The following is a 17,953-nucleotide window of genomic DNA, read 5'->3' on the forward strand; positions in this document are numbered from 1 at the left end:
CCCCCCCCCACGTCTCTGCCACCAGGACCCACCCCGCACACCCCAAACAGCTGGGGGCAGGTTTCCAGGGCTGTTTGCTGGCCATGTTTTCTCTGTGCCTGAGCCCCTCCTGTCATGGGCTGGAGGGGCCCTGTGGGGGGGGTTGGAGCTGTGGCCTCTTCCTGCAGCTGCACAGTTGGCCCTGGGCAGCGAGAGGGCCCGTGCGGTGCCCTGCACAGCTTGCTGTGCCTGACCCCAAGGAGTGACTGCAAGGGGCAGTGGCGGGCGAGAAGGTACCAGTGTGGTCAGCTAGCCTGAGCCCCTGTATGACAGGCCAGACACCTGCCCCCAAATAGTTCTTAGAGGCGCTTGAGGGGCTGTCCTGCGACCTTTCCAGTCACAGAAGTGTCTGCTCCCTGGTTGTGCTGGCAGGGAAGGGAGATCTGTGCTGTGTGCCAGCCCTTCACTGAAGAGGGGTGCTGGGTCTGTCTGAGACATTTGTCCCCAGCCCCTTGTCCTGCTTGTGACCAAGGGGGGGGGCGCACGCACGCACACAGGTGTTGGCTCCCAGGACCATACGCCCTAGAGTGTCTAACCAGCAATAGCCGGTTCCAGTGGCTCTGTTTGCGGTTCTGTGGGATCCCCTGCCTGTTTCCAAGGTGTGGCAGGTCTCTCGCATTGCACCACATTCCAGGCAGCCGCTCCCACTGAACGTGGAGACTGAAGCTTCCCTCACTGAGCGTGAGGCTAAGTTCAAGCCTGTCCTGCCGTGACCCCTCCTGCTGCTCACATGCTTAGACCAGGATGTCTCCTATCATAAATTCCTTCCATTGCTCGCATGAGCGTCACTGGCCACCTCTTTGGCTCCTCCTGCAGGTTCCCTGGTGGGTCCTCCTACCCTCCATGGGGGAGGCCATCAGCTTGCATCCAAAGGATCCTAATGTGCATTAGCCTTTAAACCCAGCTGCTGCTCTGCCCACCGCTGACATGCAGCCGTTTCTGGGGTGGTGTGCAGCAGCTGTTGAATAGCCGCATACCAAGGTTACAAAGTTCCTGGGGCCAGGAAATGAACTGAGACAGTGTGGCCAGCTTCTTATTGTCATTTTCCAAAGTGTCCGTGGCCCAGTGCCTGGGGTGTGTTTTGGCGGGAGATGCAGGAGCTCTGAGTACGTGTAGATTCTCTGCGCTGAGCCGTAGCATCCAGGGGTGTCATCGTTATGGAGTCGTTGCCCCCCACAGGCGTTGCTTTGCATGCACCCTGTCTTGTCACAGTTCCTCTCCTGCAGTATCTTCCCTGGGCTGGGGGGGCTGCTGTGAGGCGGGCCAGGCCAGGCCAGGCCAAGCCACCTAGTCATGCACTCTCAGCACTGTCCCCCTTCTGTGGTCTCCCCACACACAGCTTGGGCTGGAACTGAGCACAGAGTGAGCCAGGTCCCATCCCTGCCCTGGGCCAGCCATTGCTGAGACACCCACCAGATCTGTTACCCCCATCTGGTAACCCCTCTCCTCCCACGAGCTGCGTTAGCAGGGAGGTGGGATTAGGGATGCTGACACAGCTTTACTCTCCCATGAAAACCCAGTGATATCTCAGATGATTAACTGCCCAGGGCCTCTCTTCATTAGCAAAGAGCACACCTGGCCCCATTCTGGGACATGGGGTCGGTACTGCGTAGGAGGAGAGTGTGCCTCTGAAGCACCCACACTGCTACATCTAGTGCTGCTTTGCGGCCAGGGCTGACTCCTAGGGCTGCGTGGATCCCAGAGGCACAGACTTCAGGCTGACATCCACCCTCCTCCCCTGCCTTTCTCTCCCAGCAAGCATGTCCTGACAGAAGACATTGTGCACCGAGAGGTGACAGCGGACCAGAAGCTGCTCTCCAGGCGGCTCCTGACCAAGACCAACAGGATGCCGCGGTGGGCAGAGCGCTTCTTTCCTGCTAATGTCGCCCACTCTGTGTACATCCTGGAAGATTCCATTGTGGACCCGAAGAACCGAACCATGACCACGTACACCTGGAACATTAATCATGCACGTCTTATGGTGAGTGGCAAGGGCAGCAAGCAGTGAATTGGACCAGAAACGCTGTTGCCTGAGGTAACCCCAGGACCATCTGGTCCCGATGTCCAGGGCGCGTGGGCAGTGGGAGCCCTGGGTTGATGCTGCTGTCGTCTCCTGCAGGTGGTGGAGGAGCGCTGCGTTTACTGTGTGAACCCAGAGAACAGCAGCTGGACTCAAGTCAGACGGGAAGCGTGGATCTCCTCCAGTCTGTTTGGCGTCTCCCGGGCCATCCAGGTGAGTGGCTGCCATGTTCAGCGCATCCCCGGAAGCCTGATACACCATGATGCTGCAAGCACCAGCCCTATGCCTGACAGAGGCTGATTCCAGTGGGTGCTTAGTTGGCAGCCCAAAGGGATCTCCACAGCACAGGGAAGAAGGGAGCGGCACTTACACATCGCTGGGTTCAAAAGGCAGCTTAAGCAGATCACAAGCTGCCGGGACTCCTTGGCTCAGGCTTGCAGCTCTGGTCTCTCGTTACAGGAGTTTGGCCTGGCCAGGTTCAAGAGCAACGTGACCAAGAGCACCAAGGGGTTTGAATACGTGCTAGCGAAAATGCAAGGTGAGTGCCTTGGCCTCTGCGGACCAGCGGGGCCTGGGACTGGGGATGGCAACATGATTTTCCAGTCAAGGGTGGTGGTTGATGTCACAGCCCTGCATCCACCTCACCTTTAACATGGGCACCCAACTCCCTTTGGCCTCACTGGAAACCCCAGGGATGGCCTGTGGACCCAGCAGGCAGCAGCATACACTGATGTCTTAGGCTGAGTGGCCAGGAGGAATTACCAACTTGGACCTACTCTCTGCATTCCTCTAGCGCAGTGATCCCCAATGTTTCCCCTCCCTCCGCGCCGGAATGTGGACGGCGGTAAGAGGGCCGAGGCTTGGGGCCACAGCCGGGGGTGGGGCCAGGAGCAGTGGTAGGCGGTGCTCCCTCCCTTCTCCCATGGGAGCTAGCCTGGGTCCCAGCCACACCCTCAGCCCATTTCTCTGTGCCCCCTGGGGAGGCATGTCCCACGGTTTGGGGGCCTCTGCTCTCATGGGTTTAACAGGTGGCCTGCAGCAAGGTGTGGGAGGGTGTTTAAAAGGGCTCCCTGCGCTCAGGAGATGGGTGAGAGGTTCCCAGTGTCAGAGTGGGCGTGTGCTGCACCCACTACCGAGCAGGGAGACTCAGCCCCTGCCATCCACAGCCGACTGAGGCACCTGTCTGTGCTGCTGGGTCTCCTCACTGCTGCAAATCCTGCAGCTACAAAGGGCGTGCTCTAAGCAGACGCTGTTGAAGCCAATAAAGGCAGTGGTGGTGCACACAGCCTGCTGTGCAGGGACACTGGCTCCAGCCCCAAGGAGGCTGTGACTGCTCATATCAGCCTGTTACCCAAGAACAAGAGGAACCTTTCCATCTGGGCCGTGGGCAGTTCTGCAGCCCTCTGAGATCCTGGGCTGTGGTGAGTGCAGGGGAGGAGACCTGCTGGGCTACACAGCTGGCTTATACTTCCTCGTTGTAGGAGAAGCTCCCTCCAAGACCTTGGTGGAGACAGCGAAGGAGGCCACTGAGAAGGCCAAGGAGACGGCCTTAGCAGCCACAGAGAAAGCCAAGGACCTGGCCAGCAAAGCAGCCACCAAGAAGCAGCAGCAGTATGTGTGAGAAGCCAGCCACCTCTGCTGCTGGCAGGAGTCCAGAGTAGCACTGGCCAGCTCCATCCTGCACCTCACAGCGGACAGGAGCCTCTCTAGAGTTTATATTTTTTAATTGAAACTGTACGAGTCTGACAATCAGCTGCAGCTAGATCCTTTCTAAGATGTAACTATCATTAAAGAACCCACTTCCCTCAGGGGCGGGGCTGGACAGTGATGGGCTGGCAGTGCTCAGCACAGGTCCCAGTAGTGGCCTTGAAATGGGTGTGCCTGGCCCCTAGGCCCACCGACCCGGCCAGAGAGGGACCACGTGTCAGCAGAGCGCTGAGGGACAACCCTGTGGTCCTGCCAGGAGCTCTGGCCAGCTAGCCCATGCTGGGACCCACAGCAGCTTCCTGGGGCTGCTGCTTTGCTGAGTAGCAGGCTCTCTAGGGCTGCAGACTCTCCAAAGGCCGATGCTCCCTTGAAGCACCTGTGATGGGCAGGCCCCTACCATGGCTGTCTGCAAAGCAGGGGCAGCCCCCTTCCCCACTGGAAGGTGAGCAGCACACTTGCTTCCCTATTTACAATGAAGGCTTCTCTCTGTCCAGAGGGAGAGCTGGGTTGTCTACTCCTCCCCCCAGTGCAGTATTTATTGCCCTAGTGGCAGAGCAAGGCGCCCAGGCACAAGTCTGCAGGCCTCCCTGCAGCAGCAGGCTGCTCCCCATGGCCGAGGGTGACTGTCCCCTCTCCCACAGGCCCCATACTGGCTGCTTCAGCCACTTTAGCTATTGGAAGCCAAGCCAAGCAGCTCCCTCCCCATGTCAGCTAGTGAGATTTAGGCTCCCTTGAAGCTAGATGCTGCCAGGCTGTGCCCAGGGGGCCTCAGCCTGGGGTTTGTCTGGAAAGATGAATGCCAGGCGCTGCACACCCCTTGCCTGTGACCCAAGGGGCCTCTGCAAGTGTAGTGAGGGGGGCATACCCTGCTAGGGCAGGCACTGCAGAAGAAACAATCCTGGGGGAGAGCAGGGGTGGTAAGCTCCTGCAGGACCTGCCCAGAGAGGTCGGGCGGAGCCCTCACTCAGGACACTATCTGGCATTACCAAGATGTGTGGGAGCAGCTGTGTTCTCTGCCGGTGCTGAAACTGACCCGTCACTGCCTCCTAACACCAGTCCTTCCACATCTGTCTCGGCCTGGGCCCAGTCAGCCAAGCCGTTCACAGCCCCCTGCCGGTCCCAGCCTCAGACGCATGGAAGCTGCTGTGGGAGTCTGAGGTGAAGAGTAAAGAATCATCCCTGGGAGATGCAGGCTATGGGCCTGTCTGCCCCAGCTTGGGCTGTGGGGCAGAGGATTTGCCACCAGCCATAGCTGAGTTGTTTTACCAGCTGCTGCGAGGGAAGAGGCTGGCCCAGCCCTGGGCTTCTGTGGCATTGACCGTGGTCAGTGCTTGTGAGAGAGCCTAGGGGAATCCAGGCCCTTAGCCCTGATTCCCTGGCTGCTGGGAGCAGAGAGGAATCTGCTCCCTGCGGCTGGCCCCAGCTCTCTCTAGCAGCCAAAGGGAGGTGTCTCCAGGTCCTGCACCCTGGGAATGGTGCCTGGGTTTCTCCAGTGGAGGGTCAGCACTCCACTGAGGCAGGCAATTTCCAGCCTGCCTCTGCGCTCTCCTCCCCAGAGCAGGAGTGGAGGTGATGCAGGCTCAGGGCTCAGCCAGACAGGGCAGGGCGGTATGGGGCAGCCACGTGCCCTTCCTCACGCTTGCCCCGGGTCTGGCCACTACCTGGCTCATGGGAGGAGCCAGAGCTGAACCTGAGCAAGCCCAGCTGGCTCCCTTGGCACCTGCTGCGCCAGCCATGGCACAAACCCTGCAGGCCTTGCTGATAACTGGACCCCTGAGGCCCCGCCTCTTCCCCCAAGGCCCCGCTCCCATTGCTTGCTCCTTCCTTTTCTTTGCTGGATCCTCCAAGGAGCCCACCTGACACCTGCAGGTAGGAGACACCCAGGCTGAGCAGGGGCTGGCACAGGTTAATGACCAGAAACTGGACACAGAAGCCAAAACCTCCCCTGCCCATCCCCTTCCTCTCTCCGCTGTCCCCTGGCCAGGCACTCATTGCTGTACAGCAACAGGACAGCGCAGGTAGACGGGCATGCCTGCGGGCAGCAGGAGACAGCATCCCAGCACTGCCTGCCTCAGCTTGGGGGTGGGGGGGCTGAGGCAGCCAGCACAGGATGGGCAGGACAGAGCCCCTCCTTTCCTCCCCCACACAGGCTGAGCAAAGCAAGCCCTGCTCGGTGTTTGCAGAAATCAGAGGGGCAAAGCCCCGCCGCGCCCCCCCCCACCCAAGGCCTACTCTCCTACCCCNACTAGGCCCACGGCGGGCAAGGGTTACTGACCTGGTGCCTCCCCCTGCCTGTGGTAACTAAACTTTCTGTCAAAATCCAGACAACTGGCGACCACCTGCATTTCGAGCCAGGCCTCCAGGTTGAGCGGGACCATACAGCTCAAGGGACCTGCATTCCTTGGACTGCCCCATACCTGGCCCCCAGTTGTACAGTCATCCCGCAGGGCCACAAGCATGCGGCACAAAGGATGTTTTCTGGGCTTGCCAGTGCCTGCTTCCTCCAGGGCCAGCCTGGGAACAGGGGTGCTGCATTCAGCCAACCTCCCCCCATTTCTCTGGGTGGCAAACTTGGATCCTGAAAAGAGGTGTTGTAATAACATCCCGCCCCCCACAGTCACCTGATGCCACAAGTCAGGGCTTAATCCTAACTGACCAGTTGCAGCGAATGTTCTCAGTTTACTGCAGTACTTGACACCATCACCAACTGCTTTGTCACAACCTGGGCCATTCATGGGTGCAGGTAACCAGCTCCCACCACCTGCCAGTCGTTACGGGGACAAGAGCCACTGAAACAAGACACAAAGGCCAAAGTTTGTTTTAAGTATGCGCATTAGAGACACTCGTTGGCCTATGTTCCAGCCTAGCTCGGGGGCTTGGCTGCACTTTTTTAATGAAAGCTTGGGTGCCCCTCGTGCTCACGAGGCGGGGCTGAGCACTGGGGTGGGGGAGGCCACAGCACACGCAGGCAGGGCTGACGGGGAACATTGGTTGAGTTTCGGTTACTAGACTCTACGCTGGCAGGCATGGGCCTGCGACACTGTGCCAGCCACAGGTGGCTGTGGCCACTTTTCCACGGGACAGTACCCTTCATCCAGCCTGGGGCTCCTTGCTGGCAGAGCTTTCTACAGCCCCTACCCCGGTGCAGGCTACAGCCTGGGCCCAGGACAGCTGCAGCTTCCCAAGCCCAGGCAGGGGCTCAGCACCACGAGCCGCGCCTCCAGCCCGCTCTGCAGCAGAACCACACAAGGACAAGAGGCACCTGTCCCACCCCGGGGCTTGGGAGGGGTAAGTGTGAACAGACCTGGTTGGAAAGAGGAAGAGAAACGCTCCCCACACACCCTGGCAGGGGACAAGGTACAGCTCAGGAACCACCTGCAGCCCCCGGAGCCATGCCAAATGCCAGCCAGCAGGACCACCCCTTTGGGCCAGCTAGGCTCCTGTGCATGCTGGGGCCTGGAGTCTCCAGAGGCAGCACGGGCAGCTGCCTGCAGTCTATTCTCTGCGCCTGGTAGCTGCTGCCCTCCACTGGGCAGTCTAGGTGCTCCGGCTTTAGTCACTGCTCGTGCCAAACCTTGAGCACCCAGAGCCCCTCTTGGCCCCAGGGAAGGCTGGGCAGCACTTGAGATACAACACTGAGGTTTTCCCAGGCCCTGCTTTAAACAGCGTGTGCAAAGCCAAGCCAGCTCCTGGCACCACTCCCAGTGGCCGCAGGGCCCAAGGGGCCGATCTGAGCTGTTCAGCAACCCCCTCCCACAGCACGGGGTGGGGGGGGGGATGGAAAGAAGGGAGGAGGAGGCATCCCCCTGTTCCTAAGCCCCCACCCTGCCTTGCTGCTGCAAAGGAGGCTGGCCACTGGCACCAGAGCCAGCACTTCGCATCCTGCTGGCCAGGCCCAGAGCCAAGTCCCCACAGCATCAGCTCTGCCGGGCCCAGAGCTTGCTTGGGACACTAACCAAGCTGCTGAACCCATCCAGCTTCGGGTGAGTGGCACGAGAGGCTGGGGCAACTGGGCCCTGTGGGGTGAAGCTAGTGGCCAGCACCAGGCTGTCTCTCTACAGTCACTTCAGGCAGCAGATCCTGCCTGTCCCAACGCCTCTAACTAGGACCTGGGAGGAATGGCTCAGAGCAGTCCAGCTGGGTCACCATGGAGCAGTGGGATCTGCTGTGCTTGGGTCAGAGGAAGCAGCAGGATTGGCTGGAGTGCAGCGCACACCAGCCCAGGCACCATCCCTGCGGGATCCCTTTCTTGCCGAGATGGCAGCTGGAGTGCGGCTGCCTGGCTCAGATCCACACAGGGATCTGCTGTCTCCACAGCCCACCCTCCAGCTCGGACAGGGATTCCTTGACTTAAAGCTCAAAACCTCATGGCAAGAAGTAGCGAGAGCCCTTCCAGGAGCTCCCCACAAGGTCTGTGCAGTGTCCTCACACTCTCTGCAAGCAGTGCAGGCTGCCGGAATCCCTGAGCAGGCTTTGGTAGCTTTCCGAGGCAGAGGGGTTGTGATGAGCCACTCCACTGGGGCCGCCAACACACACAGCCGAGAGCAGCTCAGGGGCAGCTGAGGGGCTGGGGGCTGGCAGGGAGGTGCGTGGTGTAGCAGTGAGTGCAGACACGCACTGGCTTCAGGAGGCCGTAGTGAGGGAGTGGCGCCGTGTGCTGGGAGCAGCGAGAGCAGAAGATCTGCCAGGGAAAGAAACCAAACCATGAGTGAGGGGCACCGCCTGGGAATCCAGCTCTGGCCCACTGCAGGGGCAGCCAGCACGCCCAAGGGCAGCAGCTGTGAGCACTCGCCTGTTCCTGCATCAGCGAATCAACGGAGCCCTTCCCAACATGGGCCCCATCACCCGCTCAAAGGCTGGGGAGGACCCTCTCTGAGTGGGGCTTCATTTACCCTCCTCGCTGCACCACAGACCTCACCCGGGCAGTAGCCCCCAGCACAGGCCTGCAGCACGGACAGCTCCCTGCCCAGAGCCCGGCTTCCTACCTTCCCACAGTTGCGGCAGTGGTGCCGTCGGCGGAGCACAGTGAAGGGTGATTGACATGCTGTGCACTGGCTGCATGTGCCATCCGGCACCCACTCGGGCAGCCTGGAGGTGCCTGCAGAGGGACAGGAGAACGGCGGCTGGTGAGACGAGCCAGGCCCCAAGGAGATGCATGACGAAATGAAATCCCGCTGCATGCCAGCAACAAGTGCCACCCGCAGAGCAGGGGGTGGGTGGAGTAGCTCTCACAGTACTGACGGCCCCCATCACGGGAACCCCCGAGCGCCTCCCAGACTGGCTTGGTCCTCACTGCAGTGCCGTGTCTCCATGTCGCTGATGGGACTGGGCTACTTGCCCACCATCACAGGGAACTGAGGCCAGGGCTCCAGAGTCCCAGGCTAACACCCTAAGCACTGAGCCAGGCTGAGGGAAAGGCAGCCAGAGAGAGCCCAGGGGAAGGAGCCTCACTGCACCAATCCTCAGGCAAGGGGGGGCCTGGGCTGCCCAGAGCTGGGAGGGGAGCATGCTGGAGAGCCAGGTCCTGCTCCAACGCTTTGATACCTTTCACAGTGAGGGCATCCCAGGGGGCTGGCCCCGGGCCAGAACAGGTGCTCTCAGCTTGGCCAGTTAGGAGGGTGGGGCAGCACCTGGGGGCGATAAAAGCTCAAGGAGAAGCAGCCCAAGGCAGGTCCCTGGGGCCAGGAGAAGGGGTTTGCTGGGGAGGGGTGGCCCTGCTGGCCTGGCTGAGGTGAGGCTAATAGAACCTGGGGTCTGGCTGGGGAGAGCAGGTGCACTCGGGGAAGGGCAGGGGGACTGTGCTGGCAGAGGTGCAGGAGGGGAGCCTGGGGGGTGGCAAGCAAATGCTGGAGCCTGGTGGGTGCTACGTCGAGGGGGCATTAAGGCCCTGTCCCCTGAAATGAAGGGGGCCTGGGCCGGTTCTGCAGGGTGCAAGTGAGGCCAGAGTTTGTGCTGGGGGCGTGCTTGGGGACCTGCAGATAACTAGGGCTGTGGCAGATCTCCCTCACTGGACCTGTCTGGAGTAGGAGGCTGGGCTGGGATCAGGCCTTGGGGGGTGCCGGGAGCAGGACCCTGCTAGCTGACAGCAGGGACTGAGCAAGAGTTCGTTTAGCCACCAATTCAGGGCCAGCAGGGACCCCAGTCACATCCTACCCCTCTTACCGTCTCCTTGCCTGGTCCCGTTCCCCTCCCCGTGGCTGGAGCACAGAGCACAGTCTGCCAAGTGGGAAGCTTCTCCCGCCTCTTCCTCCTCTGGGGTGCAAGGGGAAGCATTAGCGCCTTGCCCACAGGAGCTGCTCACAGCATACCTGGCTGCAGGGAGGGGCTGGTTTCTGCTGCTCAGCTCCCTGCTTCACAACCCCGCAATGTGCCAGCAGGCGCACGCCCCACGGCACAAGGCTGCTCTTAGTCCCGCATTGTGTGTGCTGGTGCTGCACCTTGGCTCCCAGACAGTCCAGCAGCTTTAGATGCCAGGCACATCCTCCGTGGCAATTGCTCTGCCCCACCAGGGCTGTCTCCAGCAACACAGCCTGGGGTGTCACCAGAAACTCACAGGCTTTAAGGTCAGAAGGAACCAAGTCTGACCTCCTACACAACGCAGGCCCCCAGAATCTCACCCACCCCCGCCTGCAAAAAAACCCTGATCTGTGTCTGATCCACTGAAGTCCTCAACTCGTGGTTTAAAGACTTCAAGCTGCAGAGGGTCCTCCAGCAAATGACCCATGCCCCATGCTGCAGAGGAAGGCAAAACCCCACCAGGGCCTCCGCCAATCTGCCCTGGAGGAAAATTCCTTCCCGACCTCAGATATGGCGATCAGCTAAACCCTGAGCATGTGGGCAAGACTCACCAGCCAGCACCCAGGAAAGAATTCTCTGTAGTAACTCAGCTCCCACCCCATCCTAAGCTGTGTGCATGGCCATCTTGCCTCCCCAGCCTTGTACCCTCCCCAGGGGCAGATTTGGGTGCCAGCATTATGCAAGGGGCTCCCTGCTTGGCATTGACACCAAGCTTAGTAACCAGCGAGTGACAGACAAGACTGACAGGAAGAGTGTGTTCTGTGCCAGCTCCTCACTGCCACCCGCTCCCAAGAGGCTGCAGCTGACGGAGGAGGAGGATCACTCACGGCCAGTATCTGTCACCACTGGGGCCTCGGGCTGGGATGTCATGATGTGGAACACCGTCTTCAGGATGCTCCGCAGGTCACTGGCAAAGTTGGTCTGCAGCTGGTCTGCCACCCCTGCCCAAGAAAGAGCAGCAGAGTCAGGGCCAAGGGGCCTGCAGTTGCCTCCCGAGAGGCGCTGGTGGCCTGGCCCCACAGGCAGCAGGGTGGGATGCACACAGCACCAAAGGCAGGCAGCTCCGTGGGGTTTAGCCCCATGCTCACCATGGGGTGACTTAGAGACACCAGCGTCTCCCAGACGACAATGGACTTTATATGGACATCAGCGATGTGCTTGCAGAGCTCGGCTCCCCCAGGCCTGCAGGGCTGGCTCCAGGTACCAGCGCAAGACGCAGGTGCTTGGGGCAGCCAATGGGAAGGGGCGACGAGTCTGGCTCTGCGGCAGCAATTCAGCGGTAGGTCCCTCAGTCCCTTTCAGAGGGAAGGTCCCGCCACCAAAGAATGAAGTGGAGCGGTAGAGCAGCCGCCAAAGTGCTGCCAATTGCAGCTTTTTTTTTTTTTTGGCCTCGCTGCTTGGGGCGGCAAAAACCTTGGAGCCAACCCGGTGGCCAAAGATGCAGCCTGCAGAGACTGCAGATCCAGCAGCAATGCGCAGGCTGAATCCAAGCGTTGGGAGGCAGTGCATGATGGGATATGTAGTCTCCTATGCACAGAGGCGGAGCTGCTGTTTTGGGCAGCGTGACCCTCTGACTCCATCTTGGGCACGTCACAGCCTGGGCACCGCGCCAGCGCTGGCACTCAGCCTGCAGTGTCCGCTGGTGCCCAGCACATGCGAGCGTGGGTGTGTGCCGCGGCCTCCTCTGCTGCTCCACCGGCCCTTCGGGGGGTCCAGCGGGTGGGGGCAGATGGTGCCCGCTGATGAGCCACTCCCAACTGCCTGCAGTGGCGAAGCACCTGACGGACGCACCTCCTCCAGGCACACCTGCCAGCAAGAGCCATTGCTCCCACATGGCAGAAGCTGACTCTAGCTGGAGCTTTCTATGCACCTGGCACAACCTCCCCTCACATGGCCCGCCACTGCCCGCAGCACCCCCAGGCCAGCCCCGTGCCTTGGTCCCAAGGCTCCCCCACAGCGGTGCGGGACAGCGCAGGAGGCCAGCGTTCTCGCCTGGCCCATGGGGGCCAGCACCTACCAGAGATGCAGACGAAGAGTGTGTGGATCATGTCCCGGGTGCTGCGGTAACGAGAGCGGAGCTCTGGCCGGCGTACGCTCAGCACAGCCCCGTGGATCGCTCTGCCCTGGGCACTGCCTGCCTGTTGCCCCAGGGGCCTGCTCAGAAGAGAGGCGCAAGTCACACAAGAGGGAAGAGGCTGGTCCCCCTTCCCTGCCCCCCAGACTAGCCCCCCGTCTGGTCCGACAGCAGGGCTGCTCCTGCGGGGCCTTCCCCACTTACCCCCCGGCACACAAGCCCCTAGCTCAGACACTAAACTGGGTCTGGTCGCCTCGGTGACTTGTACCCAGGGGGGCTCCTAGGCTTGGCCTAGAGGAGGCTCCAGTTTGCCTGGGGAACTGCTCGCTAGGGCACATCGCCTGGCACCTCACCTGGGCACCTGCTCTAGGCCGTGTCATTCAGCACCACTTACCTGCTGCTGTTGCCAGGCAGGAGTGGGGGGAAAGACTGGGCCTGGCTTGGCCTCGCCCACCCGTTCTGCACACAGGCCTCCACGCACCCTCCTGGCAGAGTCGGCTCCCATGGCACAGAAGCCACTAGTGCCAGCTGGCCACGGCCCGTGGAGCATGCCCAGGACTGCTGGCCTCTGTCCCAGGGAGGCCCCACGCTGCCAGCGTGCCCTGCTCCTGCTGGCACGGCGGAGTGCACCTGCAGCCACATGTCCCTGCTGAGATCGCCGGCTCTGCCAGGCTCCCCTGAGGGCACGGCCTTAGCAGGTGGCCACAGGCCTGACGAGGCTGACCCAGTGCAGGCTGCATCCACATCACTAGTTCTCATGTTCAGGGGCGTTTCGGGGAGAGTGTCAGTGGTCACAGGCTCCTTTGCCTCCTCCTTGCCCCTTTGTGTGGCTCCAGTGGCAGTTCCTGGGGCTCCAGCGTCTGGGTTAGCAGCTGTTTCGGAGCTGCAGGCAGGGCGGTGCTGAGAGCAGTTGCGGGCAGGCTCCGGGGACCACCGGGAGGCAGGGAGATGAGTGTCCGGAGCCGCTTCGCCCCTGGGCTCAGGAGAGGCTGCGCTGCAAGGACCCTCCGATTCGGCAGCGCACAGGATCTTCTCCAGCAGGACAAGCTCCTCCTCTGACAGCACGCGGAGCAGGTCCCTGCCAGAGACGGGCATGAGACCTTGCCAGGCTGGGCCTCCCTCTGCCCTCCCACAGCTGGGGGGCTGGGCTGGGCACGAGGGGAGCCAGAGGGCAGCCACAGGCCACTTGGGGCCCCAGAGCAGCTTAAGCTGGGTCCCTTCCCAGGCACCAGTACCAGGCGCTCAGCAGCAAGGCAGTCTGCACCGGGCCGGGGTCGTGCCGCCAGAGGGCACCGCACACAAGCTTTGTAATCCCCCTGGAACTCTGCACTCCCCAGCCCTCCCCACCCTGCTCCCCACCGCCTGGCCCTCCCCCTCCCCACGGCTTGGCCCTCCCATAGCCCACAGCTCTCCCCCAACCCTACTTCCCACAGCTCAGCCCTCCCCTGCCCAACAGCGCTCCCCCACCCCACCCTGCTCCCTACCATCCAGCCCACCCCTGCCCCACAGCGTTCCCCCCCTTCCCCCCGCCCCCCACCCCCAACCCTATCCCACAGCTCAGCCTCCCGCTGCCCACGCGCCCATCCAACTCGCCTCCCCTTACCACCAGCCCACCATGCCCACTAGCGTTCCCCTGTCCACTGCCCACACCCTCCCCCCCCCATGCAGGCCTCCCAAACCCCAGAGCGCTCCCCATCCCTACTCTCCCACACTTAGCCCTCCTCTGCCCCACAGCGCTCCCCCACCCCCTGCGCCCTCACGTCCAGCCCCCCTGCCCCACAGCGGCTCCCCCACCATCTCTCGCACCCCTGCCCACAGAAGCGCCGATCTGCCACAACTCCTGCCCCATCCAGGCCCACCCTCCCACTCCCACGCCCGGACCCTCCAATATCCCCAAAGCCTCCCAATCCTACCCTCCTCTGTCCCACAGCGCTCCCCCACCCCTCCCTCCTCCCCACCGTCCAGCCCTCCCACACCCCATGGTGTTCCCCTTCCCCACTCTGCTCCCCACGGTCCAACCCTTCTCTGCCCCACGGCACTCTCCCTCCCCACCGCCCAGTGCATGTGATGGAGTAGGGACTGTCTGTGCGGGGGATGGGAGAGCCGGGGAGGACTTTAGGTGAGGGACAGGACCTAAGGCTGTAACCTGAGCCAGGTGGTGGGGAGGGGTGTCACCACCTTTGCCCGGGAAGCTGGACACAGGAAGGGGCCGGCTGGAGCGAGTTAGTTCAGTTTCAGTTTTGGGCTGGGTGGTTGCAATTCAGGGGACAAAACTTCCTGAACTCCCAGCAGGACTTGATTGAGGGGTCCTGGCTGTGCCTACAAGCTCTGCTGTAACCTGCATTCCTGTTGTCCAATAAACTTTCTGTTTTACTGGCTGGCTGAGAGTCACTGTGAGTCCCAGGAAGAGGGGTGCAGGGCCGGACTCCCCCTCACTCCGTGACAGTGCACCTACCTGATTTTTTTCAGCATGCTGTGAAAGGGGCTGAAGACTCTGGACATCTCCTCAGGCGTCCGTTCCAGGCTGAGCGGCCCCTCGGGATAGATGAGGAGCCCACTGCATGCAGGGAGAGGTCGCAGCCTGATCAGCTCTGCTCTGGGCTGCCCCCTCCCAGCCCTGTCTCAAAGCAAACCCAGCCCAGCCCCCCTCCCACCAGTGCCCGGGCCGGAGGTGCAGCCGAAGGGTCAGCAAGCGGCTGGAAGGGGCAAGGGGCAGTGCAGGCCTTGGGTTTGGGAAGCAGGTTCCAGGTGCACTCGGAACACACCTGGGGCAGCCGCGCTAACAGGGAGAGGGGCTCAGCTCCAGGTGCCGCAGGCCAGCGACCCTTCTGCAACAGCAGGGCAAGGAAGCGCCTGTACCAGTGCAGCTGCACTGCCCAGCGCGGGCAGGGAGCAGGAACCAACAGGGGAGAGACGACCTGGGGCAGCCTGGAGTCAGGTAGCCACTGCCCCGCACTGGGGAACTCCTGGGCCACAGCTGGCAGCCCAGTGCCTGGGAGGATGCCAGGGTTGTGCAGCCTCGGCCCCGCAGCCCCTGCACAGAGCTGCCCACTTACCTGATGATGGCCAGGCGGGGGATGGTGAACATCAGCAGCGGCTCACACCCATCAATCATGTCCTGGCTCAGGTAGCCGAGTTTCAAGGCTCTGCTTAGGGAGGGCAGAGGCAGCGGGCTTGAGACAGGCTGGGGGGTCCCAGCGTACCCAACGCCCTCTCATTCTCCAGCAGGCTGTGAGCGTGACCTCGAGGCAGCAGCCCCACACTGTGGGAGTCCAAGCACCCTGCTTCCAGGACGGCCAGGGGAACACTGCAGCCGCTCAGCACCCAGCCGGCTCCTGGAGTGGTGGAGGTGAGAGCTCCCCTCCCCCGAAGGAGTGGGGTGCTGGGGCTGGGTGATCGGAATTCAGCTGCCATTCACCACCAGCTCCAGCAGCCCCAGGGAACTACACCCCAAAGGGTGGGGAGGGGGGAATTAGCAATTCTTGCCCAGGGCCTCTCCCCTCAGGGTGCGCTGCCAGCCACACAGCCCCTCACCTCTCCACCGTCTCACAGAAGAGCACCACGATCTCCTGCTGCTTGTAGAGCTCCTCTGGGGACTTCACCGAGACCAGCGAGGCCATGTAGCTAGAAGAGACAGGCTGGCCATGAATCCCAGCTCAGTCACAGGCAGCCCTGACCCTGCCCTGCTCCCCAGGGCACCCAGCGGGGTGCCACGGAATGCCCTGGCCTGCAGCGAGCAGCCCGGATTGCACCCAGGGCTCCCGACAGCCCTGGCCCTGTCCTGCTCCCCAGGGCACCCAGCGGGGTGCCACGGAACCCCCTGGCCTGCAGCGAGCGGCCCATATTGTGCCCAGGGCTCCTGACAGCACCTCGAGCCCTGCTTGGCTCCCTCCAGAGCAGCTATCCCAGCAGGGTACAGACCCCACACTACAAAGGACGAGCAGCTACCGGCGTCCTGGACCCGCCATGCCCAGCCTGACGCTCTCTGCGCTGCTGGCGAATGGCCTGTCCTGCCCTGCCCAAATGCTTGCACCTGGCTAGCTGAGTTCTGCACCTGGCACGTACCTGAGTTCAAATTCAGCAAAGAGCATGTCAAAGCGGATCAGCGCCATGCGCACGGGCTCCGAGCAGCTGCTGGCCTGGCTCAGGCTCTGCTCCCGCAGCACTTTCCGCACCAGCTGCAAGCTGCACAGCAGGTTCTTGGCCAGGGGACGCAGCTGCAGGCCATCCGTCTCTTCCAGCCCCAGGACGGTGCCTGCCACCAGACACTGTGGAAAGCACATGGGCAGCTCACGGAGCTGGCCCAGTCCAGCCCCTCCCCTTCCCTCCTCGCGGAATCCCACCACCCCGGGAACATGTGACAGGAGTCGTGGGCTCAGCACAGGCCCAGGGGAATGACGGCCTCCTCGGAGTTGGGCACTGCACGTAGTCTGCTTGGGGGGAGCCCAGGGCTGGAAGCTGGGCATGGTGGGGGAGCACGTGCATGGCACCTCCCCTCAAGGTATCTGGGGAGTGTAGGTGTTTTTAGCCCCTGCCTCTCCGGGCTCCAATCCAGTCTAGCATGAGGGAGACACTGCAAAGGATCCCGGCACCCTTCCTGCGCCCCCCAAAAGGGGGTTCTGAGGGTCCAGCCAGCACCAGGAACTGCATTTCTGGGGTTGGGGAGCTCCCAGACTGCTCCCCGGGGCTCACCGCAGGCTGACCTCAGCTGCAAACAGCACGTGGGTCCCCAGATTGTCCACCAGGAGCTCCTCTGGGAACTTGGCCAGGTAGTCACGGCAATGCCTCTCCTTGGGGATGCACTCGTCCATGAGCCGCTCGATGAGGGTCAGCAGATGAGCCTGGGCAGGGGAGCAGGAGACGTTCTGTTGAGATTGCTGGCTCACCTGCGAGGGGTGCTGGTCGCTGGCAGGTCCCTGCCGAGCCACGCACCATCTCACCCAGCTCCTCCACCAGCGCCCCAGCCTTCCCTCTGCCCTCACTGAGCACGGGCTCCCTGCACTCCCACAGAGCCCGCTGAGGGCAGGACACACTCTTTGGGCCCCATGCAGGAGGCAGGGCCTGGCTCACAGGGTACCTGGTTGAGGTGCAGCTGGTTTAGCAGCACCAAGTATTGCTGAGGGTCTGTCTCCACGTCCAGCCCATTTATTTCCATCACCACGCGGGTCACCCTCTCGTCGGCGTAGAAGAACTGGGACAGCAGCCTGGGGTCGGATCGCTGGTGAGAGGCACAGGGAGAAGAGGAGCCTCCATTAGTCACCCCAAGGAGCAGAGCGCTGTGGCTCCAGCCTCCCTAGCAGGAGGCACCGTGGGGACCCCAGGGGGCGGGAACAGGCCCAGCTCCAGCCCCGTCCTGCTGGGCTGACGTGCTGCAGTGTTTGGTCCCAGGAGCTCTGGTGGGGCCAGCACGACATGCACCGCGGGGCCAGAGGGGGTGTCCAGCGGCAGGGCAGTGAGCAGAGGAGGGGCACAGGAAGGACTGACAGCACCTGCCTCCTCCCAGCCCATCGCACGAGGGGCCAGGACTCTGCACAGCGCCCCGGGACCCCCTGTGGGCAGGAAGCTGCTTCAGGGACAGGCCATGGGGTCTGGGGGGGTACTGTCACGGAGTCCCTGCGCAATGTTCTGGAACTGGTCCCCTCAAAGCCAGGCAGGACTTTGGGGAGCCTCTTCTCCCTTGGAGCAGACTGTCTTCAGGGCAAGAAGCTCACACGGCTTCACCTCCTGGGTCTTTCCTTGGAGCATTCAGCATCCTCTGCCCCTCCGTGCGCTTCCCACAGCGAGTCCGCCCAGGCGGGGTCCTGGGGAAGCCACAG

At 62.3% G+C, this 17,953-nt stretch overlaps 2 protein-coding genes across 3 annotated transcripts in view; one reads left to right on the top strand and one right to left on the bottom strand.

Annotated features, from left to right (window-relative positions):
• Positions 1–1,773: 1,773 nt before the first annotated feature.
• Positions 1,774–3,867, top strand: PRELID1 (PRELI domain containing 1). Its single transcript, XM_032794788.2, has 4 exons — positions 1,774–2,020; positions 2,159–2,272; positions 2,519–2,597; positions 3,541–3,867. Exons 1-4 carry the CDS (start codon positions 1,886–1,888, stop codon positions 3,678–3,680), a joined length of 468 nt encoding a protein of 155 aa, XP_032650679.1. The 5' UTR covers positions 1,774–1,885; the 3' UTR covers positions 3,681–3,867.
• Positions 3,868–7,793: 3,926 nt separating this feature from the next.
• LOC116833315 (lateral signaling target protein 2 homolog) overlaps positions 7,794–17,953 on the bottom strand; it is a 19,810-nt gene continuing 9,650 nt past the window's right edge. The window contains exons 2-13 of one of the 2 annotated variants that reach the window (XM_032794786.2): positions 17,215–17,355; positions 16,841–16,978; positions 16,203–16,405; positions 15,672–15,761; positions 15,194–15,283; positions 14,593–14,694; positions 12,532–13,215; positions 12,081–12,217; positions 10,891–11,004; positions 9,929–10,018; positions 8,752–8,864; positions 7,794–8,447 (exon numbers count right to left, since the gene is read on the bottom strand). In XM_032794786.2, coding sequence (XP_032650677.1) covers positions 8,316–8,447; positions 8,752–8,864; positions 9,929–10,018; positions 10,891–11,004; positions 12,081–12,217; positions 12,532–13,215; positions 14,593–14,694; positions 15,194–15,283; positions 15,672–15,761; positions 16,203–16,405; positions 16,841–16,978; positions 17,215–17,355 — 2,034 coding nt within the window. In that variant the 3' untranslated portion in view covers positions 7,794–8,315. Of the gene's footprint in view, positions 8,448–8,751; positions 8,865–9,928; positions 10,019–10,890; positions 11,005–12,080; positions 12,218–12,531; positions 13,216–14,592; positions 14,695–15,193; positions 15,287–15,671; positions 15,762–16,202; positions 16,406–16,840; positions 16,979–17,214; positions 17,356–17,953 lie in introns of both variants that reach the window. The other variant, XM_032794785.2, reaches the window with a different exon arrangement.

Source organism: Chelonoidis abingdonii, chromosome 7 (genome assembly GCF_003597395.2).
Source record: "Chelonoidis abingdonii isolate Lonesome George chromosome 7, CheloAbing_2.0, whole genome shotgun sequence".
Taxonomy (NCBI): domain Eukaryota; kingdom Metazoa; phylum Chordata; order Testudines; family Testudinidae; genus Chelonoidis; species Chelonoidis abingdonii.